The following is a 19,480-nucleotide window of genomic DNA, read 5'->3' on the forward strand; positions in this document are numbered from 1 at the left end:
TGAATCTTTATTTTATTCTGTTTTTAGTATTTGTTGTTATAGCGGCAACAGAAATACATCATCTGTGAAAATTTCAACTGTCTAGCTATCACTGTTCGTGAGATACAGCCTGGTGACAGACGGACGGACAGACGGACGGACGGACAGCGAAGTCTTAGTAATAGGGTCCCGTTTTACCCTTTGGGTACGGAACCCTAAAAAATGAGGCAGTTGGCAATTTTATGAATAGGTAGGTAAATAGGTATTGTAATAATGACCTTCTACTCTCTACTTAACTATAACTAACTACATAAGTTATTACTGTTGGTACAACATCTTGTTTATGTATTTAATTCTGCCTTATTGACATAAGGCCTTTTGCCAATAAGTGGGACGCAGACAGGAATAAAATATGCAAGAAGGGTAGAAAATTTAATTTAATTTACTGTCTCAAATAAAGAATTATAACTTATTACTATTAACATAAGTACCATTGAATCTCACAATAAAGACTTCAACCAGTAAAAAATCATTAAGTATCATAAGTATAGTCCATTCCAATTATAAAACTAACAAATCAACATTGTGTCTGCTCACAAGTATCTAAGTTTCATACAGCATATTGATGTTAAAAGTAGATTTGAATACTACTACACACTACACTACTATACTACTACTACACTGATACTATACACTGATGTTGTACCTGTACTTTAAACTGGTATAGTATTTGTGACATATATACAGCATATAAAAAACAGGCAATGTGTTTTTGAAATGTGATAAAATCCGTCGTTCGTTACGGTCGAAATCCGTTACTACTCAGTACTCACCAGTGTCACCACAATTAGGTAAAATGAGACAAAGACGATCTATAATACAACATTTACAAATGAATATGCATGCATTATCGAAGGAGATATACTCACAAGTTATTCAGGTCTCAGATTACGCTATTGTACTCTAAATAGGGCATCTAAACCTCTTCAACAAGCACAATCGACGATAAACAAAACATCCTACATGCGAAAACCACTTTCTAAAACACGCACCATTCACTAAACAAACTCGAATTTCGCCGAAACTTATATCAATACAGGTCACATAGAGTATTTTTGTGTCATTAATATTAAGTTTAAGCGTAAAATTTTAGTTTTGTGAGCGGAAAATCGCTCTAACCTTTGACAGGAACTACCTCAGAAAATTCCGATTGTCACTTTTACTTTTACTAGTATAGAAACGAATTACGTAATTTAAAAAAAGTATACCTATTCTACTAAAGTGTAGACTGTATTTCAACGGATTAAGAGGTAATATCAGAATTATCGTAAATGTACAAACTACCGAATATTAAGACTTAACAGCATCTACCTAAACGGTGCCAAACGTCACATAGCGTTTTATTTTTGCAAGATTGATTCAGCGATGTAAAATATAAAGGGCACTGTTTTTAAATTTAAGGAGTAAAATTAGAAAGCAAATACCTAATTATGGCTTTGATTTTTGATGAATTTATATACATATTAGTATTTAATTGAGTTCTGAAACATTTTCGTTTATTATCGTATGAATTATTCCGTTTTGCAATCAATCAACACTATTCAAGTTTTCAAGTACTTTCTGACCTTTCTGTCAAAATTGTGTTGAACTACTTGAACTGTTGACGGCGTTGACGCGTGTCCAGCTATTGAAGCGTCTCAATCGAAATTAAATAATTACTAATTATTACCGAAATAAATAACCATGTCCGGGCACAATGTTAACGTGTGTGATATAGGAGACGACGTAAAAGAAAAACTGAAGAAGTTTCGCTTCTCGAAACACAATGAAAATTGTGCTTTAATATTGAAGGTACGTACTGTGCTTTATATTATTTCGTTTACATATTTATCCTTAAAACATTATACCTTTAATCTGGACAGGATGTTAGCAGCAACGAATCGTATAACAGATACTTTTAAAGCTGTTTTTTCGTACTTATTCAATCAATAACAACTAAACATTACTTATTCAGCATTAATGGGTGTATACTTACTTATACTCTATAAAATATCTTACATATGGTCAAAGGGGTTATTATCCTGTGTATTTAAGGGTTTCCTCCTATCATTCGATAGATTTATCACTTTTTTTTTACTACACTACACTTTACGTCATACAAGTGGTTATTATGTATTTTGATTATCTCGAGATACGCGCGCTAACTGACGATTCATGAGTCATGTAATAATATTATTGCATCGTAAATGCGTCACGAGCCTAGTTTATAGTTCGATTATGGTTTTTTCCTTGTGTGTTTGGGGTCATCCATTAATTACGTCACACCAATTTCTAGGTTTTTTGACCCCTCCCCCCCCCCCTTGTCACACTTGGTCACATTTGGCAAACCCCTCCCCCCCTAGTGTGACGTCACATTTTTTCTACGAAATCGCCAAATCGAATTAAGTAAATACCTAAGTATTATTAATATTTTATCAAAATATTTTTGACAATATAAATATTAGTAATTTTATAACCCAAAACCTCTTAGGAAAGAAAATTAAACGATTAAAAACTATTTTCGTTTTAAAAACTTGTTATTTAAATGTACAGCGAACTAAATAATTTAAATAAATTTTCGGTTACTGATGAAGTTAAAGTGACGTCACAAAGTTTGTGTCTCCCCCCTCCCCCATGTCACAATATGTCACATTTTCTTGACCCCCTCCCTCCCCCTAAACGTGTGACGTAATTAATGGATGACCCCTTTTGCCCTAGCCACTAGACCTAAAAAAATAGGTTTGTTAAGACCTGAACTGAACATTCAACCAAATATTCTTATTTGGCAATCTCCATATCCGGTCCGTCTCTACAAAATACAAAAAATGTTTTATTTCACAAATACAGGATTTACAATATTAGTACACTATCCTCATAAGTCCATTTAAACCCCAGTCGAAAAGCAGTGTTTTTAATAAAATTAAAGTTGCTTTTAACATACCAATTATCTTGAGTGCAAAAAAAATGTTATAACATATCATCATCATCCTGTCTTAGCCGGTTTCGGCCTCGGCGACTGGGTATTTACTGGCTAGTGAGAGCGATGATCGTGAGCTCTCAGGTGGCTGATGTAGCCTAACATATACAGAGTGGCCGATGCATGTGGGCAACAAACAATTGGCCAGACATCTCCGGCCTGGGTAAACAACAGGTTTAATCAATATTATTGTAGATTTTATATTTATATTATACTATTTATTTATCTATTTAAGCCTTTTATTTTTCCTTAAATCGTATTTCATTAAGAAGTTTTCTGTTAATATTGTTGTTTATTTTACCCCTTAAGGACCCCTGTCGGGTATAGGCCTCCTCCATATCTTTCCACCTTTCTCGGTCTTTAGCCTTGATTAGCCAATTTTCTCGAGCTGTGGCTATGATATCCCTGGATATGATATCCATCTTGTTATGGGTTTTCCCACCTTCCTTTTGCCATGGGGTCCTGGTCACTTTGCGACTTTGTTGGTCCATCTGTCATCTGTCAATCTTCCATGTGGCCGGCCCATCTCTATTTCTGTTTTAGCGCAAACTATTAATATTATATGATCTAAATGTTACAAGACTAATGTCAGGCGTGGCCCACTCCACGATTACGACGCTTTGCCACAGGTAGCTAAAAGTACATCTGTTCGACTCCAATTTTGGGGTTTGCCATAAACCGCGCGTGGCGCTGTCGCCACCTAGCGGCCATATCTGTGCTGATCGTGACTGTCGTGAATAAAAAATAATTAGATTTAAAGTAGTGTGACATTGTCATGAATAACAAATAATAGTGTTTTAAATGTTTAAATAATTAATGGAAATAGTGCCTCGGATAAGATCCGCAGTAAAACATTGGACTATTGAAGTACAAGGGTCCTCTTGTTATTCTAACCTGGTTAATGGGGAGACTTGGTAGGGTGTTGAAAAGATAAAACCAAATATCTGACATGCAATTTAATATACCCCGCTAAATAATTACAAGGCACTCCGCTTTAGGGCGGGCGCTACTCAAAATACAATTTGTTTCTATAAGCCGTTGGCGGCTGTGGGGTGACACTATGGCAATTCTTAACCTACGATCGCGAGACGGGCGAAACGCGGAGTTTTGGCCAAAACCTAAAACGAAAGTCTAGTGCACTCACGAATACCGGGTGTAGCTTTCATCCTGGAACTTAGCGTAGCAGACAGATCGACGTAGATCAGCGGCAGGCGTTCATCGAGCCTCAGCTGTGGCAAGCTAAGGCGAGAACAACCCGCGGCGCTCGGACTTTCACGGGAAGGACCCGCACGAAGACACCTTGGAGTCGTCGGACGGCAGCATAGCCATCCGACACACGGCCAGCAGATCGAGGCCGCGTCCTACGGCGTGGAAGCAGCGTCAGCATGACGCTCAGCAAAATCGGGGACGCGCAACAGCGCGCCAGGGAACACGATCACCAACCGTGCTCATGTCCATCGGCGACACGGGACGCACTAAATAAATCACGCGCACAATTCACGCACAGCGATCTACGCACATTACAAATCGGTCTCCCACCAGCCGGACCAGGCGGCGGAAGGAGACGAGGCAATCCCTCTTAATCTTTAGTTAGAAACCATCTACATCCTAGCGTATTCCCATTCCAAGTTCAAGTGAAGTGACAGTGACAGTTCGAAATCTTCCCCTACCGGACACGTTGCGTTTCGATTCACATCAACACATTAAACGTCAAACCAACTTAAATCTTTTCTAAATCAAATGGTTCTCGAAAAATATCAATGCTCATTAATACTTGTAATATTTTAAGTGGTTAATAATAATTTCTAATAATTACATTTATATCGTACGTTTCTACTTTGTTTCCTTTGGAATATATCCTTGCTTATGCCTGAACAAAACGCCTATATTCTTAGCTGTCACCGGGCTGTCAAACTTACGACTACCCAACGAAAGTCTTTTTTATGTTTTTATATAATTTCATAAATGATTCTAAAATACAAATTAAATTAGGATGTGACCTACTTGGGCAGTTAGAGTAGACCACGAGGATCGTTTTGATATGCATGAAGCCAGGTTTGGTCCAGCAATCTCTGCACAATCTGGGTGACAAGTTCCGTTCGAGTGGCATGCTCTTTGGACTTGTCTCCTCGAAGCCAGTTAGCCAGGAGGCAAGATATGTTAATCAACCTACAGCTGAGAAGGTACATTACAGCTTTACATAAGTGTCATACTCTGGTGTATGTTATTCTGTCCAAAATGCGACACTAATGTTGTACAGGTCACATTGTATGGAAAAGTATGTATTTATCATAGGCAAGTATGTAGCATCGCTACAATATCCCCTCTCTCGGCAAAGAGGTTAAGCGCCGGTTAACCGAGGCAGCCGGGGTAACCGGAGAAAAATAAATTAACCGGATACCTAATCAACAAATCCATTAGGACGTTAATTATACATATTCGTTTAACATTAAGCTTAGAAGCGTATTTACTGAGCATGCTAACCGTCATTAAAACTTAATTTATCTATGTCCATCTCTGGGACTGTAAGTTTTATTTCTAAATGTTAACTCTATTAGAAATCACAGTGCGTGGCCACTACACTGTGGTTTCTGCAACCTAACTAAAAAATATTTTTTTAATTCAAGTAATCCTATATTGACTGGTCTAGCCACTATTCAACATAAATAATAATAAGCTAACTCCCTATTCTAAGATTCACTAAAGTATTTAAATCCAATTTAAATATTAAGTATTTTCAACTATATTTATAAATTCTTACTATTTAGTATATTACAAGTAATCATATACATAATGCAATATTAAGAATTAAGTTTTAATATGGCATGCCCTACTATGTGCATGCCTATGACTACAAAATTAAATTACTAGTACCTTAATGTAATGTGGTAACTAGTTGCTAATTTATATCTACAAATAATATCAATAATAGTGGTGGTCAACTTGTAGCTCACACTCAAGTCAAATCCCAATGTGTAGCCAGCGGGCTTACATTAATTGAAAAAGAAAAAACTTGGTTTTCTTTTTCATGTCTAAGTCAGTGAATTATATCCAATATAATTACATCACCCTGGACCCTTAGGGTGTGTAGTCACAAAAAAATTTGGTTTCCCTGGAAACGCTTCAAAAAAAATCTTGACCAAATTAGTCAAGGAGGTACGCGTACTCAAAAAAAATGGGTTGTTACCTAAGTTCACCCGAATAAAAAATAAGTTGCTAACTTGAAAATACACCTTGTAAAATATAACATTGAGCATAATGTCACTGAACCAATGCTTTGAAATTAAATGGTAACTGATTTTTTCCAGATTACCTTAACTACAAAGCGGTTTGCTCTAGCAGTCGGAAATTCGGAGGTTATGTGACGAATCAGGAATACTACTCCAAATGGAATGCAGCATGCCGTTCAACAACATGTCCCTACCTTTAGCGAATACAAATGGTGCATGTTTCAGCAGAACTTTAAAAAAAATGCTATGCTAAGATAGCTGAAATTGAGGTTGATTCTAAGACCAATTTCCTCAAATTTAAAAAAAAAAACAAAAACAAATAATATGAACATTTAAGTTCTATAAAGTAGTTCTATTTAGAACCGAATAAGTCAAAAACCAAGAAATTTAGAGTGTCTCGTCTGTCATACTAAGTCTGCGGAATGAAAAGTTTGAGTTGGTTTGAGAAATAGAAATGAATAAATATTTTAGTACTTTTGAAATGGGTGGGTCGGGCGGGTGGTTGTCTAACGCGGCACCCCATGGTCGCGTATTAAACAATGAGGCATTAGGCATGGGTAGGGATGGGTAGATAAGGTATCCCCCCCCTCCCACTTCATAAAATTCCTCTCCTTCCCCGTCCGGCATGTCGGTAGAAAAAAAATGGTTTGCTTGTGTCAGGGTATGTAATAAAGTATAATAAATTGGTAACACTTCACTTTATACAGGAAGTGTTACGATAAATTACCTACCTCTCAAATGGAGCATGGTGAAAAAAAATAATATGTGGCTGAGCGCTATGCTAATTTGTCATAGTGTAGCCTAATAATAATTGTAATAATTGATGAATTTGCTACCCTGTCACAAGTAAACTTACAAATTAATTAATTTTATATTTTTAATACAAATAATTTCACAAAATTTTTTTTAAAAATAAAGTTTTTTAAATGACAAAAATTTTGTAAATTGATGTTATCGCTTTCCAAAGCTCACAATAACCAGGCTATATATTTAATTTAAGCTTTCTTCGGGCGCCATTGTGGTGAATAAAAAATAATTAGATTTAAAGTAGTGTGACATTGTCATGAATAACAAATAATAGTGTTTTAAATGTTTAAATAATTAATGGAAATAGTGCCTCGGATAAGATCCGCAGTAAAACATTGGACTATTGAAGTACAAGGGTCCTCTTGTTATTCTAACCTGGTTAATGGGGAGACTTGGTAGGGTGTTGAAAAGATAAAACCAAATATCTGACATGCAATTTAATATACCCCGCTAAATAATTACAAGGCACTCCGCTTTAGGGCGGGCGCTACTCAAAATACAATTTGTTTCTATAAGCCGTTGGCGGCTGTGGGGTGACACTATGGCAATTCTTAACCTACGATCGCGAGACGGGCGAAACGCGGAGTTTTGGCCAAAACCTAAAACGAAAGTCTAGTGCACTCACGAATACCGGGTGTAGCTTTCATCCTGGAACTTAGCGTAGCAGACAGATCGACGTAGATCAGCGGCAGGCGTTCATCGAGCCTCAGCTGTGGCAAGCTAAGGCGAGAACAACCCGCGGCGCTCGGACTTTCACGGGAAGGACCCGCACGAAGACACCTTGGAGTCGTCGGACGGCAGCATAGCCATCCGACACACGGCCAGCAGATCGAGGCCGCGTCCTACGGCGTGGAAGCAGCGTCAGCATGACGCTCAGCAAAATCGGGGACGCGCAACAGCGCGCCAGGGAACACGATCACCAACCGTGCTCATGTCCATCGGCGACACGGGACGCACTAAATAAATCACGCGCACAATTCACGCACAGCGATCTACGCACATTACAAATCGGTCTCCCACCAGCCGGACCAGGCGGCGGAAGGAGACGAGGCAATCCCTCTTAATCTTTAGTTAGAAACCATCTACATCCTAGCGTATTCCCATTCCAAGTTCAAGTGAAGTGACAGTGACAGTTCGAAATCTTCCCCTACCGGACACGTTGCGTTTCGATTCACATCAACACATTAAACGTCAAACCAACTTAAATCTTTTCTAAATCAAATGGTTCTCGAAAAATATCAATGCTCATTAATACTTGTAATATTTTAAGTGGTTAATAATAATTTCTAATAATTACATTTATATCGTACGTTTCTACTTTGTTTCCTTTGGAATATATCCTTGCTTATGCCTGAACAAAACGCCTATATTCTTAGCTGTCACCGGGCTGTCAAACTTACGACTACCCAACGAAAGTCTTTTTTATGTTTTTATATAATTTCATAAATGATTCTAAAATACAAATTAAATTAGGATGTGACCTACTTGGGCAGTTAGAGTAGACCACGAGGATCGTTTTGATATGCATGAAGCCAGGTTTGGTCCAGCAATCTCTGCACAATCTGGGTGACAAGTTCCGTTCGAGTGGCATGCTCTTTGGACTTGTCTCCTCGAAGCCAGTTAGCCAGGAGGCAAGATATGTTAATCAACCTACAGCTGAGAAGGTACATTACAGCTTTACATAAGTGTCATACTCTGGTGTATGTTATTCTGTCCAAAATGCGACACTAATGTTGTACAGGTCACATTGTATGGAAAAGTATGTATTTATCATAGGCAAGTATGTAGCATCGCTACATGACAGACGCGTTTTTTTAGAGAGTGAGTCTTCTGTACCTAGTAATATTACTTATTCTGTGCTAATGTCAATTAAAATGACAAGAAACTCTGTTAACCCTCCAGGTGAACAGAGAGAAGCAGACGCTGGAGGTGGATGAGGAGCTGGAGAGTGTGGAGCTAGAGGAGCTGCAAGATATATTGCCGTCTCACCAGCCACGCTTCATCGTGTACAGGTCTGTACACAACTAAACATATTAGGGCCCCCCCACATCTGGCGTCTTTCGAGCGTCGGCGTCTACAATTCTATGGCCGACGTCGACGCAACGTCGACGCAGCGTCCACGCAATTGCGCAGCGACGTCGTTTTCCATAGCGCTGGACCGACGCCGACAGACGCCGACGCTCGAAAGACGCCGACGCTCGAAAGACGCCGACGCTCGAAAGACGCCAGATCGCCGTGTGCCTGCTACACTGCCACATCTCAAAAAACCGTTTTTTCGAGAAATCGCGTCTCAAAGTTGTGAGAGTATAGTTCAGGGTGTTTAATAGGATCTTACTCCTTTAGTTTTAGGTCTATGAATTTAAAATTTAGCTTTTTTTACTTGGAATGATATAACCCTCCTTATGACCACACCACTTTTTAAAAGAAATGTATATTTTTTAAGACACAAGGCCCGAAAGACAGGTATTTAGAGTTGTGGCCGTATTGCAGAAACGTTTTTTAAAGATTTTAAGATGCGGCCAAATTTAAACACAAAATTATTGGAAAAAGGTTACCATGCAAATATAAATAAAAACACCAAAATAGTTAAAATCCCTTTATTTTTACCCGACTACGGCAACGCAAAAGGAGGGTTATGATTTTGACCGGTATGTATGTGGATATGTATGTATGTATGTATGTTCATTTGTTCCCTCATAACTTCTAAAGTACACATAATAATTTGACAAACGATATGTCATTCGAATTATCTTAATCGTCCGCTGGTTATAGGCTATATGAAGTCACAAAAAAATGAACAAGGCGTCCTCTAGAGGTCATAAAGTCACGAACGAAAAAAATAAAAATAAGTAATGATTACGTGATGTATATCATTTGAAAGAGCTCAGTTAGCACATTTCAAATATATAAATATTGTTAGCTTTTGCGACCGGCTTTGCTTGCATGCACCCGATGAAACATTAATGTATCGGGTAGGTAATTCGAACTACGAATCTACAAGCGCTCTGGATTCTATCCGCGTATTACCCGACTACGGCGATACAAGAAGGTATTTGCAAAATAAATTTGTTTGGCCGCTATAAACATAGTGTTTTTTTTAATGACCGGCAATATTTTATAACGTGAATAGGTATAGAAGTCCAGATCAGCCAAAATGTATGAAACAGCCGTACAAGAGACGTAGGAAGCTCGCTGTACGCGTTCCAAAGCCGGGCGCCTTCGGCGCCCTCATACTAGAGGAGTCGGGCGTAGCCTGACGTACGTGGCGCGCTGCAAGCAGTCCAAAGCCAGGCGACTTCGACTTTCTCATACTAAAAGTGTCGACATACGTGACACGCTGGACGCTTACCAAATCCGGGCAAATGCATGAAACAGCCTTACAAAAGACGTACGGGCACGCTGTACGTGTTCCAAAGCCGGGCGCCTTCGGCGCCCTCATACTCAACGCGTCGGGCGTAGCCCGTCGTCGTACGAGGCGCACTGTATGCGTTCAAAGCCGGGCGCCTTGGGCGTTCTTATACTAAAAGAGTCGGGCGTAGCCCGACGTACGAAGCTCGCTGTACGCGTTCCAAAGCCGGGCGCCGAAGGCGCCCTCATACTAAAAGAGTCGGGCGTAGCCCGACGTACGAACCTCGCTCTACTCGTTCCAAAGCCGGGCGCCAGGCGCCCTTATACTAAAAGAGTCAGGCGTAGCCCCACGTACAAGACACGCTCTACGCGTTCCAAAGCCGGGCGCCTTCGGCGCCCTCATAGTAATAGAGTCGGGCGTAGCCCGACGTAGGAGAGCATTCCAAAGCTGGGCGCAGAAAGCGCCTCCATGCCAAAGGATAGCGCAGCCCGATATATGTGGCGCTCTGCGTGTATTTCTGTACTGGGGATGCCCTCGAAAAAGTAATATAAAGTGACTTCGAATAGTTAGTAACGAAGTCATGACCCCAAAATTAATTAAATAAAAAATAAGTTCAAAAACTAAAACCCGACTACTGCAAATCGCGCTCTAAAAGTATGAAACAAGATAGAATTCTTATCTGAAGTTATCAAACAGGAAATATTATAAATGTTATAATTTTTTTAATAAAAAAATACAACGTGATATGTATAATTTACTACATTATTTATATTTTTACAGAGATTCAGAGGATAGCTGTGGTCGTATGCCACTTTACCTTAAAGTTTATAATCGTGGCATACGACCATGCACGGCGATCCTTTGAATATCTCTGTAAATATATCAAAAATGTAATACATTTTATTACGTTGTATTTTTTTATTAAAAAAATTATAACATTTATAATATTTCCTGTTTGATAACTTCAGATAAGAATTCTATCTAGTTTCATACTTTTTAGAGCGCGATTTGCAGTAGTCGGGTTTTAGTTTTTGAACTTATATCAACTTTGATAGGAACAAGATCACTGTACGCGATAATAATAATATGTGTAACTCAGCTAATTATTATTTTCTAGGACGCAACTCAAAAGCTTCATTTAAAACGTGTGCTATATAGCCACAACTCAAAAGTGGCTGTATTGCAGGGGATTGTCTGACAATTTATGGTCAAATGCATAAGGCCACTTGTGAGAAAAAGGCTCTTAAAGACCTTTTTTGCTATGGCTCTCGAAATAAGGTCGTAAATTGAACAATTTTGAATACGAATCTGCAATAATCCAGAAAATCAAAAATTTTGAATTGTGGCCGTATAGCAGGCACACGGCGAGATGTCTAGGGAGACTGACAAGATTCTATTTAGCCCTAAGATACTCGTAGTGTCGCTACAAGCAGCTTACATATCTTATACCTTTAAATAAGCAATTCTTTTTTTTTATAGGTATATTTCGGGGATCTCGCAAATGGCTCTAACGATTTTGATGTAATTTGTTTTTTTTTTAACAATTATGGCCTGAATAGAAATTATGAAATTTGCTATGTGGGGGTTTTTCGGGGGCGATAAATCTATCTAGCTAGGTCTTATCTCTGGGAAAACGCGGCAAAAAAATAGTTCCAAGTTGGCCACCCTGTTTCTCTTTCTGAATTTGTCTTTTTTGGTCATTTTAGTACCTAGGAAATAAAAACAAGTAATAATTCTGAATGCAGTTTGCTATTGATGGTTGTATGTTGTATTAGTTGTATTTAGGCCGTCTATACTCTTCTTCTTCCTCGCGTTATCCCGGCATTTTGCCACGGCTCATGAGAGCCTGGGGTCCGCTTGACAACTAATCCCATGATTTGACGTAGGCACTAGTTTTTACGAAAGCGACTGCCATCTGACCTTCCAACCCAGAGGGGAAACTAGGCCGTATTGGGATTAGTCCGGTTTCCTCACGATGTTTTCCTTCACCGAAAAGCGACTGGCAAATATCAAATAATATTTCGTACATAAGTTCCGAAAAACTCATTGGTACGAGCCAGGGTTTGAACCCGCGACCTCCGGATTGAAAGTCGCACGCTCTTACCGCTAGGCCACCAGCACTATTTAGGCCGTCTATACGGATATAGATAATAGATTTATACTTGTACATATCCTCATACAATAGCCACACCTACATTCGAAACTACGGAACTTCCTATAGTTCCTATAATGCATTCTTCAATTGATCAACGCATGCCTTTGTAGTAAGGTCAGTTTGAGGAAGAATGCCTTGAAATTAACGAAGTTAAAAAAACCGGACAAGTGCGAGTCGGACTCGCCCACCGAGGGTTCCGTACTTTTTAGTATTTGTTGTTATAGCGGCAACAGAAATACATCATCTGTGAAAATTCCAACTGTATCTAATGAACCGTAATAGCTAGTACGGTTCATGAAATATAGCCTGGTGACAGACAGACGGACAGCGGATCCCAGTTTTTTGGGTACGGAACCCTAAAAACATGGTGTAGATTGGCAGTCTTCTTTTTTTTCGGCTATGTCGTCACTCAATAACGAAATGAAAATCTGTTGCAGCTACAAGATGGAACATGAAGATGGCCGCACGTCGTTTCCGATGTGCTTCATATTCTACACTCCACGGGACGCACACATGGAGCTACAGGTTATACCCCTCTCTCTCTCTCTCTCTGTCTGTCTCGCACCCACAGCTACAGCGCGAAGATGGCCGCACGTCGTTTCCGATGTGCTTCATATTCTACACTCCACGGGACGCACACATGGAGCTACAGGTTATACCTCTCTCTCTCTCTCTGTCTGTCTCGCACCCACAGCTACAACACGAAGATGGCCGCACGTCGTTTCCGATGTGTTTCATATTCTACACTCCACGGGACGCACACATGGAGCTACAGGTTATACCTCTCTCTCTCTCGGTGTGTCTCTCTCGCACCCACAGCTACAGCGCGTGTGTTTCATATTCTACACTCCACGGGACGCACACATGGAGCTACAGGTTATACCTCTCTCTCTCTCTCTCGGTGTGTGTCTCTCTCGCACCCACAGCTACAGCGCGAAGATGGCCGCACGTCGTTTCCGATGTGTTTCATATTCTACACTCCACGGGACGTACTTACCTCTCTCTCTACCTTTGTTTTCTCACTCTTTCGCACTTGCTCCGTCGCTCGCTTGGGTTTGTCTTGTCTTACTAACAGCGGCCAAGTGCGAGTCTGTCTGTCACCAGGCTGTATCTCATGAACCGTGATAGCTAGACAGTTGAAAATTTCATAGATGGTGTATTTCTGTTTCCGCTGTAACAACAAATAAAATACTAAAAACAGAATAAAATATATATTTAAGTGGGGCTTCCATACAAGGGTTTTTTGTGTAATGGTAAGGAACCCTTCGTGCGCGAATCCGACTCACACTTGGCCGGTATTATTTTAATTTTTCCACAATGACCTTAATGGGGCCCACTGATTAACAGTCCGCCGGGCGGTATCGGCCTATCAGTTGTTCGGGTCAAAATTTTGTTTTAACTGACAGGCCGATACCGTCCGGCGGACTGTTAATCAGTGGGCCCCTTACTGTATGTCTGTCTATTTGTTTGCAGGTAATGTACGCGGGCACCCAGCGGGCGCTAGCGGCCGCTGTCGGCGCCCCGCGGCTCCTAGAAGTGAGGGAGATAGACGAACTCACCGCTGATTGGCTGAAAGAAAAGCTTTCCAGGTAGACGTATCGATCTGCACTCTACACCAGGGCTCTCTAAACCCCGGCCCGCAAAGCGTTTCAATCTGGCTCGCCGACAGCGTTACAATCCGGCCCGCGGGAGCCAGGCCCCAGGGGTTTTAGCCCTAACAGCAGCAACCAGGCCCCAATTTCACATCGGTGACAGGTGCGACGAATTGTAAAATCACTGTTGCTGACGTCACAGGCATCCATGGGCAACGATTACCACTTACCATCGGGCGGGCCGTATTCCTGTTTGCCACCATCATTGTATTATTTAAAAAAACTTTATTATATCGGAAAAAACAGATATTTCTCCTGCGAAGTTTCTGACAATTGTCAAAGATTTAGAAGAATTGTAGGTAATTCTTGACAGGTAATGAGTTATATGTCGGAATTTCGTGACAATTGTAGTGTTTCTTGTGACAATTGTCATAAACATAGCAAGAGAAATATCTGTTTTTTTCCGATATCATCAACTTTTTTTTAATAATACAATAATGGTGGCAAACAGGAATACGGCCCGCCCGATGGTAAGCGGTAACCGTAGCCCATGGATGCCTGTGACGTCAGCAACAGTGATTTTACAATTCGTCGCACCTGTCACGTTGGTGAAACAGGGGCCAGATACAAATACCTTATTGCAAAGGTATAAGGTACATCGATGGTTAGTTAAGAGTAACACGAAATTAGCCGCCACCATACAATCGATATTAAGGTCTCATTTTAAAACGACATTCGACAACATGAAACACTATTCAAGTGACATATATCTATGTCTGGTAGGGTGACTGCTACAGTAATTAGCCACTCCATAATAAGGTAGAAAGAAACAAAGCGATATAAAGTTGTATCCAGACGAGACAATTTTTCGCCAATCTGATGAAATTCTCCGATCGAACAGGGCCGTGCGGACGCAAATATCAATTTGATTCCCCGATCACATCAGCAGGTGCGGACACAAAAATGCCAATTTTCATAGTAGAATGCAAATTGGTGATTTAATTTGTGTACGTGTGGACGCTAGATGAGATTGGCCAATTATTTTCCTGAACAAATCGACTGATTTGATCAGTCCCGTCTGGATACCCCTTAAGTTTTATTGTTAATGCCTCATTCGCACGAGCGCTTTTACAACGCGCGTTAAAAAAGCGTTTGAATGACACATGAATACATGTGTATATTATTCACACGACGGCGGTGGCGTTTTTTATCAAACGTTGTTGGATTTTCGAATTTAAGCCTTGATCGATAAATCGAATTTAGCGTGCGGACGAATTCAAGCGCTTTTATAACGCGCGTTGAAAAAGCGTTCGTGTGACGGGGCCTTAAGAGTGGCTAATTACTATGAAGGGGCCGTAACTACCTATATAGCAGTCACCTACTTGGTAATATCGCCGAATTGAAAAGTACGTTGACGTAGATCTTTGTATAGTAATATATTTTAAGTAATAATTATTATATTAATGAAGTATTAGTTAGAGAAGTGCTAAATTTGGTTTTAATATAATACTTTAGAACGCGTAGTTTAGTAATAGAAAATTAAATATTTTGTTTTAATATTTTTCTAAGTCTTGTTAAGTTCAATAAAAATAAAAGACCAGAATTTACAACAAAACCTTATTTATTAACATTGTTATCAAAGGACCAATATTTTTATAAACTGGTGATTATTTAAAAAAAAAATTAAAGATATAAGTTGCTGAAAAAATCGTATCAATGTCGGCGGCCGATCGTAAGATCAGTGATATATCGTGAAATTCCTAGGTATATCGTGAAACGTGATAATCTTTGACTCGTTCCCTGAGTCGACGGAGCCCCGCTACGCGGGGCTCCTATTTCTGGGCAGTTTGCCCTTCAGGCATCTGAAGCAACCTAACGAACCTATCCTACCTATTACCTATATTGGTTTAATGTGACTATCGTCAAAACACACAGGAACATTACGATCTGCCTGATCTTACGATCGGCCGCCGACATCCATGTTTCATATTAAATATTTTTTTGTTTTAATAAATATTAAATCTTGCCAACAACACGATTGTTAATATATTTTGTTACTATTATCATCAGTTATTTTTAGTGTCTAAGGCACTAGACCAAAGTCTTATTTATACATAAATAATATCAATTTACAAAAATAGGCAAGCGTTTCAACAATACTCGTAAGATACATAAGTTGTCATATATGGGACATTATCTATGAAAAGGGACCTTATTGTCGATGGCGCTTACGCCGCGCAGCGTGGCGCGGCATTGTATTTATATCGGAGCATCGTTAATAATCGCGTAAGCGCCATCGACAATAAGGTCCCTTTTCATAGATAACGTCACATATGATCACCGATTACAGATGTAGTGCATAATTGTTTTCCATCGTATTTTCTCGGAAACGTTCGTATTCGTCACGCTACTTCAGTCAACGTCAGTACTTCTTGTACCGAGACTGACTGAAATAGCAAGACACGTTCGTACGTTTCCGTGAAAATACGATGGAAAATAATTATGCATTACAACTGTACTTTTATTGCCGTTCATAATAGGGGATATTACTGCAATATTCTGCCGCCAGAGTGCAGCACTACCGACTCAATAAATTCATAGACTACCTTATACATACTGCGCCTTAAACTGTTTTTTGACAAGTTTTCACAGACAATAAAATATGACATTGATGCATCAAGCTGGTTTGTTAACAAGGGCCTACCGGGAAACGCGAAAATCGAAATTTAGTTATCTGCCTCTTTATCGCTCGAATATGCAAGAGTGATAGAGAGATTAGATAACGAAATTTCTATTTTCTTGTTTCGCGGCAGGCCATGTGTCAATGTGGTTTGTTTACTGTATGTGCGACAAAGGTGCCACCTACGCAGAGCTTTGCCTAATATTCCCTATTGAATACGATAAATCTGACAATTTGAAGATTATCATAACATATTTCATGCTTATTATTTTGGAATGTAATGTACAGTCGAAAATTTTAATTTACGACCCAATTTGTATCTTGTCAAGTTGTCACACAGTGACAATAGGCCAGGCAAAACATCCTCCAGACTGAGCATAGTCGCGCTACCCCCTCTGCCACGCATACGGTAATTTTACTCCACGTTCGAGTTGAAAGTGTCTTTGTGTGACGTCCGTGTCTTTGAACGGACCAATCACGGCACGGGACTTCGCTCACCTCGTCCCGCGCACCCCCGCATTTTTGGCATCATCGGTTGCATGAAATAATTGCTCTCAACTCGGTCTAGAGGATTCCTAGTCTATGGGTAGTTATAACATTTATTGATTAACCAACCAAATACAAAACCGCCTGGATCAGCCACTGACCTGACTTTAACCTATATTATTTGATCGTGTAACGTTTTCATCTACCCTCAACTGGCTTAAGGAACCATTTGAGGGTAGATTTTGTTTACTTTTATTTAAATACCTAAAGATACAGACTATATGTCTAATACATATAACGCACAATGTGATTATAATAAACAAAAAAGACATGTTTAATGTATACAGTGTGTTTTCTGTAACATGAGCAATAAATTAAACTGTAGGCTGTACTCCTCAAACTGACCAATATTAAATTGAAATGAAATTATATCGCGGTAGACCCGTTTGTGTAATTAAATATGTGACCAACATTTGTTCAGTAACTTTTGAAAATAACTCATGGTTTGATTTTTATTACACTTCAAAGTTTATTCTAAGACGCAATGTATTGCAATTTTGTTATGTTAAAAGCGTGATATAAAGTAACGTCAAACACACTGATGTCAGCGTACATTGAAGACAATATTTATTTTGTATGAAAAAGAGGAAGTCTAAATGATTCATCATTTTTAAAAGTTGCTGAACAAATGTTGGTCAATTTGAGGAGTACAGCCTTTAATTTAATTTATTGCTCCTGTTACAGGAAGCACCCGGTATAAAGTCCATAACAAGAGTGATACTCGTATTATATTTTAGTCTTTTTTTATACGAGATTAATATATTAATATTAGGTATAAATAATTTAAAATTTGTACGTTTACAAGTGATTTAAGATGCATTTATGTATTTGTATATCGTAGATATTTGTATAGCCTCGTGCCGCCCACCATACAAAATTATAGGCAAGGAAGTTAGAATCATGTTGTATTTTCAATTAGGTTGAATTTCATTTATTCGAAAATTTTACGAGACAAACGAAATGCTACCTACTTTGTATTGAATTAAGGTTGACATTCCATCGAAAATTACTGTATATCCTAATGTACATTGGGCGGCGCGGGGATAGAGATTTTTTCGTGTGATTTTGATAATAAATATGTATCAATGTGTGTTTGTATGTTTTTCGTCTAATATTTTCATTTTAATCTGACCTACCCTTTATGTGGTATTCTATCTTGGTCCAATGTCTGTGCGTCTCACTCTCCCACTAAGCAAAATGTGAGACGCAAGGCACATTGGACATAGAAATTGGACAGGTGGAATACCACCCTTAGCGCCACTTGGGCCATGCCATTAACCTGGAGTTAAGCTGTTAAACCATTAACTCAGTGTCAAATTGGGTAACCATGGTAACTCCAGGTTTAACCGGTTAACCCCGAGTTAGTGGAATGATGCAAGTGGCGCTTAGGCCCACTTGCACCATCCCACTAAACCGGGGTTATGCGGTTAAACCGTTTACTCAGTGTCAAATTGTACTGGTAACCATGGTAACTCCAGGTTTAACTCGTTAACCTGGGGTTAGTGGAATGGTGCAAGTGGGCCTTAGAAAGTTAAATATTGAAGAAGTGTCTTAAAAGTTAAAGCAGGGATAATTAAGGCGTTTTGGAAACTAGATACTCTTTCTATGAGACGAAACGTAGAAACTAGAGGGACTACCCAGAATAATAAAATGTGGCTTTCCAACAAAGAAGGGTTTATGCTACATCTGCAATAAGGACCCTTTTTATCACAATTTCTATAGGAATTTCAGATGAAAACGTCCTTATTGCACTTGAAGCACAAAGACCTTTCTGTGATAGAAAGCCACATAAAAGTCAAGACTACGTCGATTACACAAAAAAGAACACTTAACGTTCTGTATAGTAGTGTCAAAAAATCATGTTTCGGCTGTAGTTTCGGTTTCGGCCAAATAACGGCCGAACCTTTCGGCCGGGCCGAAACTTACGAAGTGGTACTTCGTACTATGAAACTAAACATTTGACAAAGATCAAAAGTTGGGGAACAAGTAGGACAACAATATTGATATACTGATTTATGTACATATACATAAATTAATTGGTTTATTATAAAACACAATTCCCCTAATCAAGGCGCCACTGGACGAGCAGGACGCAGTCTTAATGTGTAAACTAGTGATGGAGTGGC

At 39.4% G+C, this 19,480-nt stretch overlaps 1 protein-coding gene and 1 long non-coding RNA gene across 2 annotated transcripts in view; both read left to right on the forward strand.

The window, feature by feature from the left end:
* The window catches only part of LOC134677936 (uncharacterized), a 50,739-nt gene extending 32,287 nt beyond the window's left edge, over positions 1-18,452 (forward strand). Inside the window, exon 2 of the long non-coding RNA XR_010100126.1 lies at positions 15,987-18,452. This is a non-coding gene — a long non-coding RNA (uncharacterized LOC134677936). The remainder of the gene's footprint in view (positions 1-15,986) is intronic.
* Positions 1,638-14,138, forward strand: LOC134677844 (glia maturation factor beta). The gene is made up of 4 exons (XM_063536270.1): positions 1,638-1,830; positions 8,935-9,044; positions 12,974-13,061; positions 14,010-14,138. The coding sequence occupies exons 1-4, from the start codon at positions 1,723-1,725 to the stop codon at positions 14,127-14,129; spliced, it is 426 nt and encodes a 141-aa protein (XP_063392340.1). The 5' UTR covers positions 1,638-1,722; the 3' UTR covers positions 14,130-14,138.
* Positions 18,453-19,480: the final 1,028 nt, after the last annotated feature.

Source organism: Cydia fagiglandana, chromosome 27, assembly GCF_963556715.1.
Source record: "Cydia fagiglandana chromosome 27, ilCydFagi1.1, whole genome shotgun sequence".
NCBI classification, from domain to species: domain Eukaryota; kingdom Metazoa; phylum Arthropoda; class Insecta; order Lepidoptera; family Tortricidae; genus Cydia; species Cydia fagiglandana.

Coding starts and splice junctions, on each gene's coding strand:
- LOC134677844 (XM_063536270.1), top strand. CDS start 1,723: ATGTCCGGGCACAATGTTAACGTGTGTGATATAGGAGACGACGTAAAA. Junction 9,045..12,973: donor CCACGCTTCATCGTGTACAG/GTCTGTACACAA, acceptor AATCTGTTGCAG/CTACAAGATGGAACATGAAG. Junction 13,062..14,009: donor ACGCACACATGGAGCTACAG/GTTATACCCCTC, acceptor ATTTGTTTGCAG/GTAATGTACGCGGGCACCCA.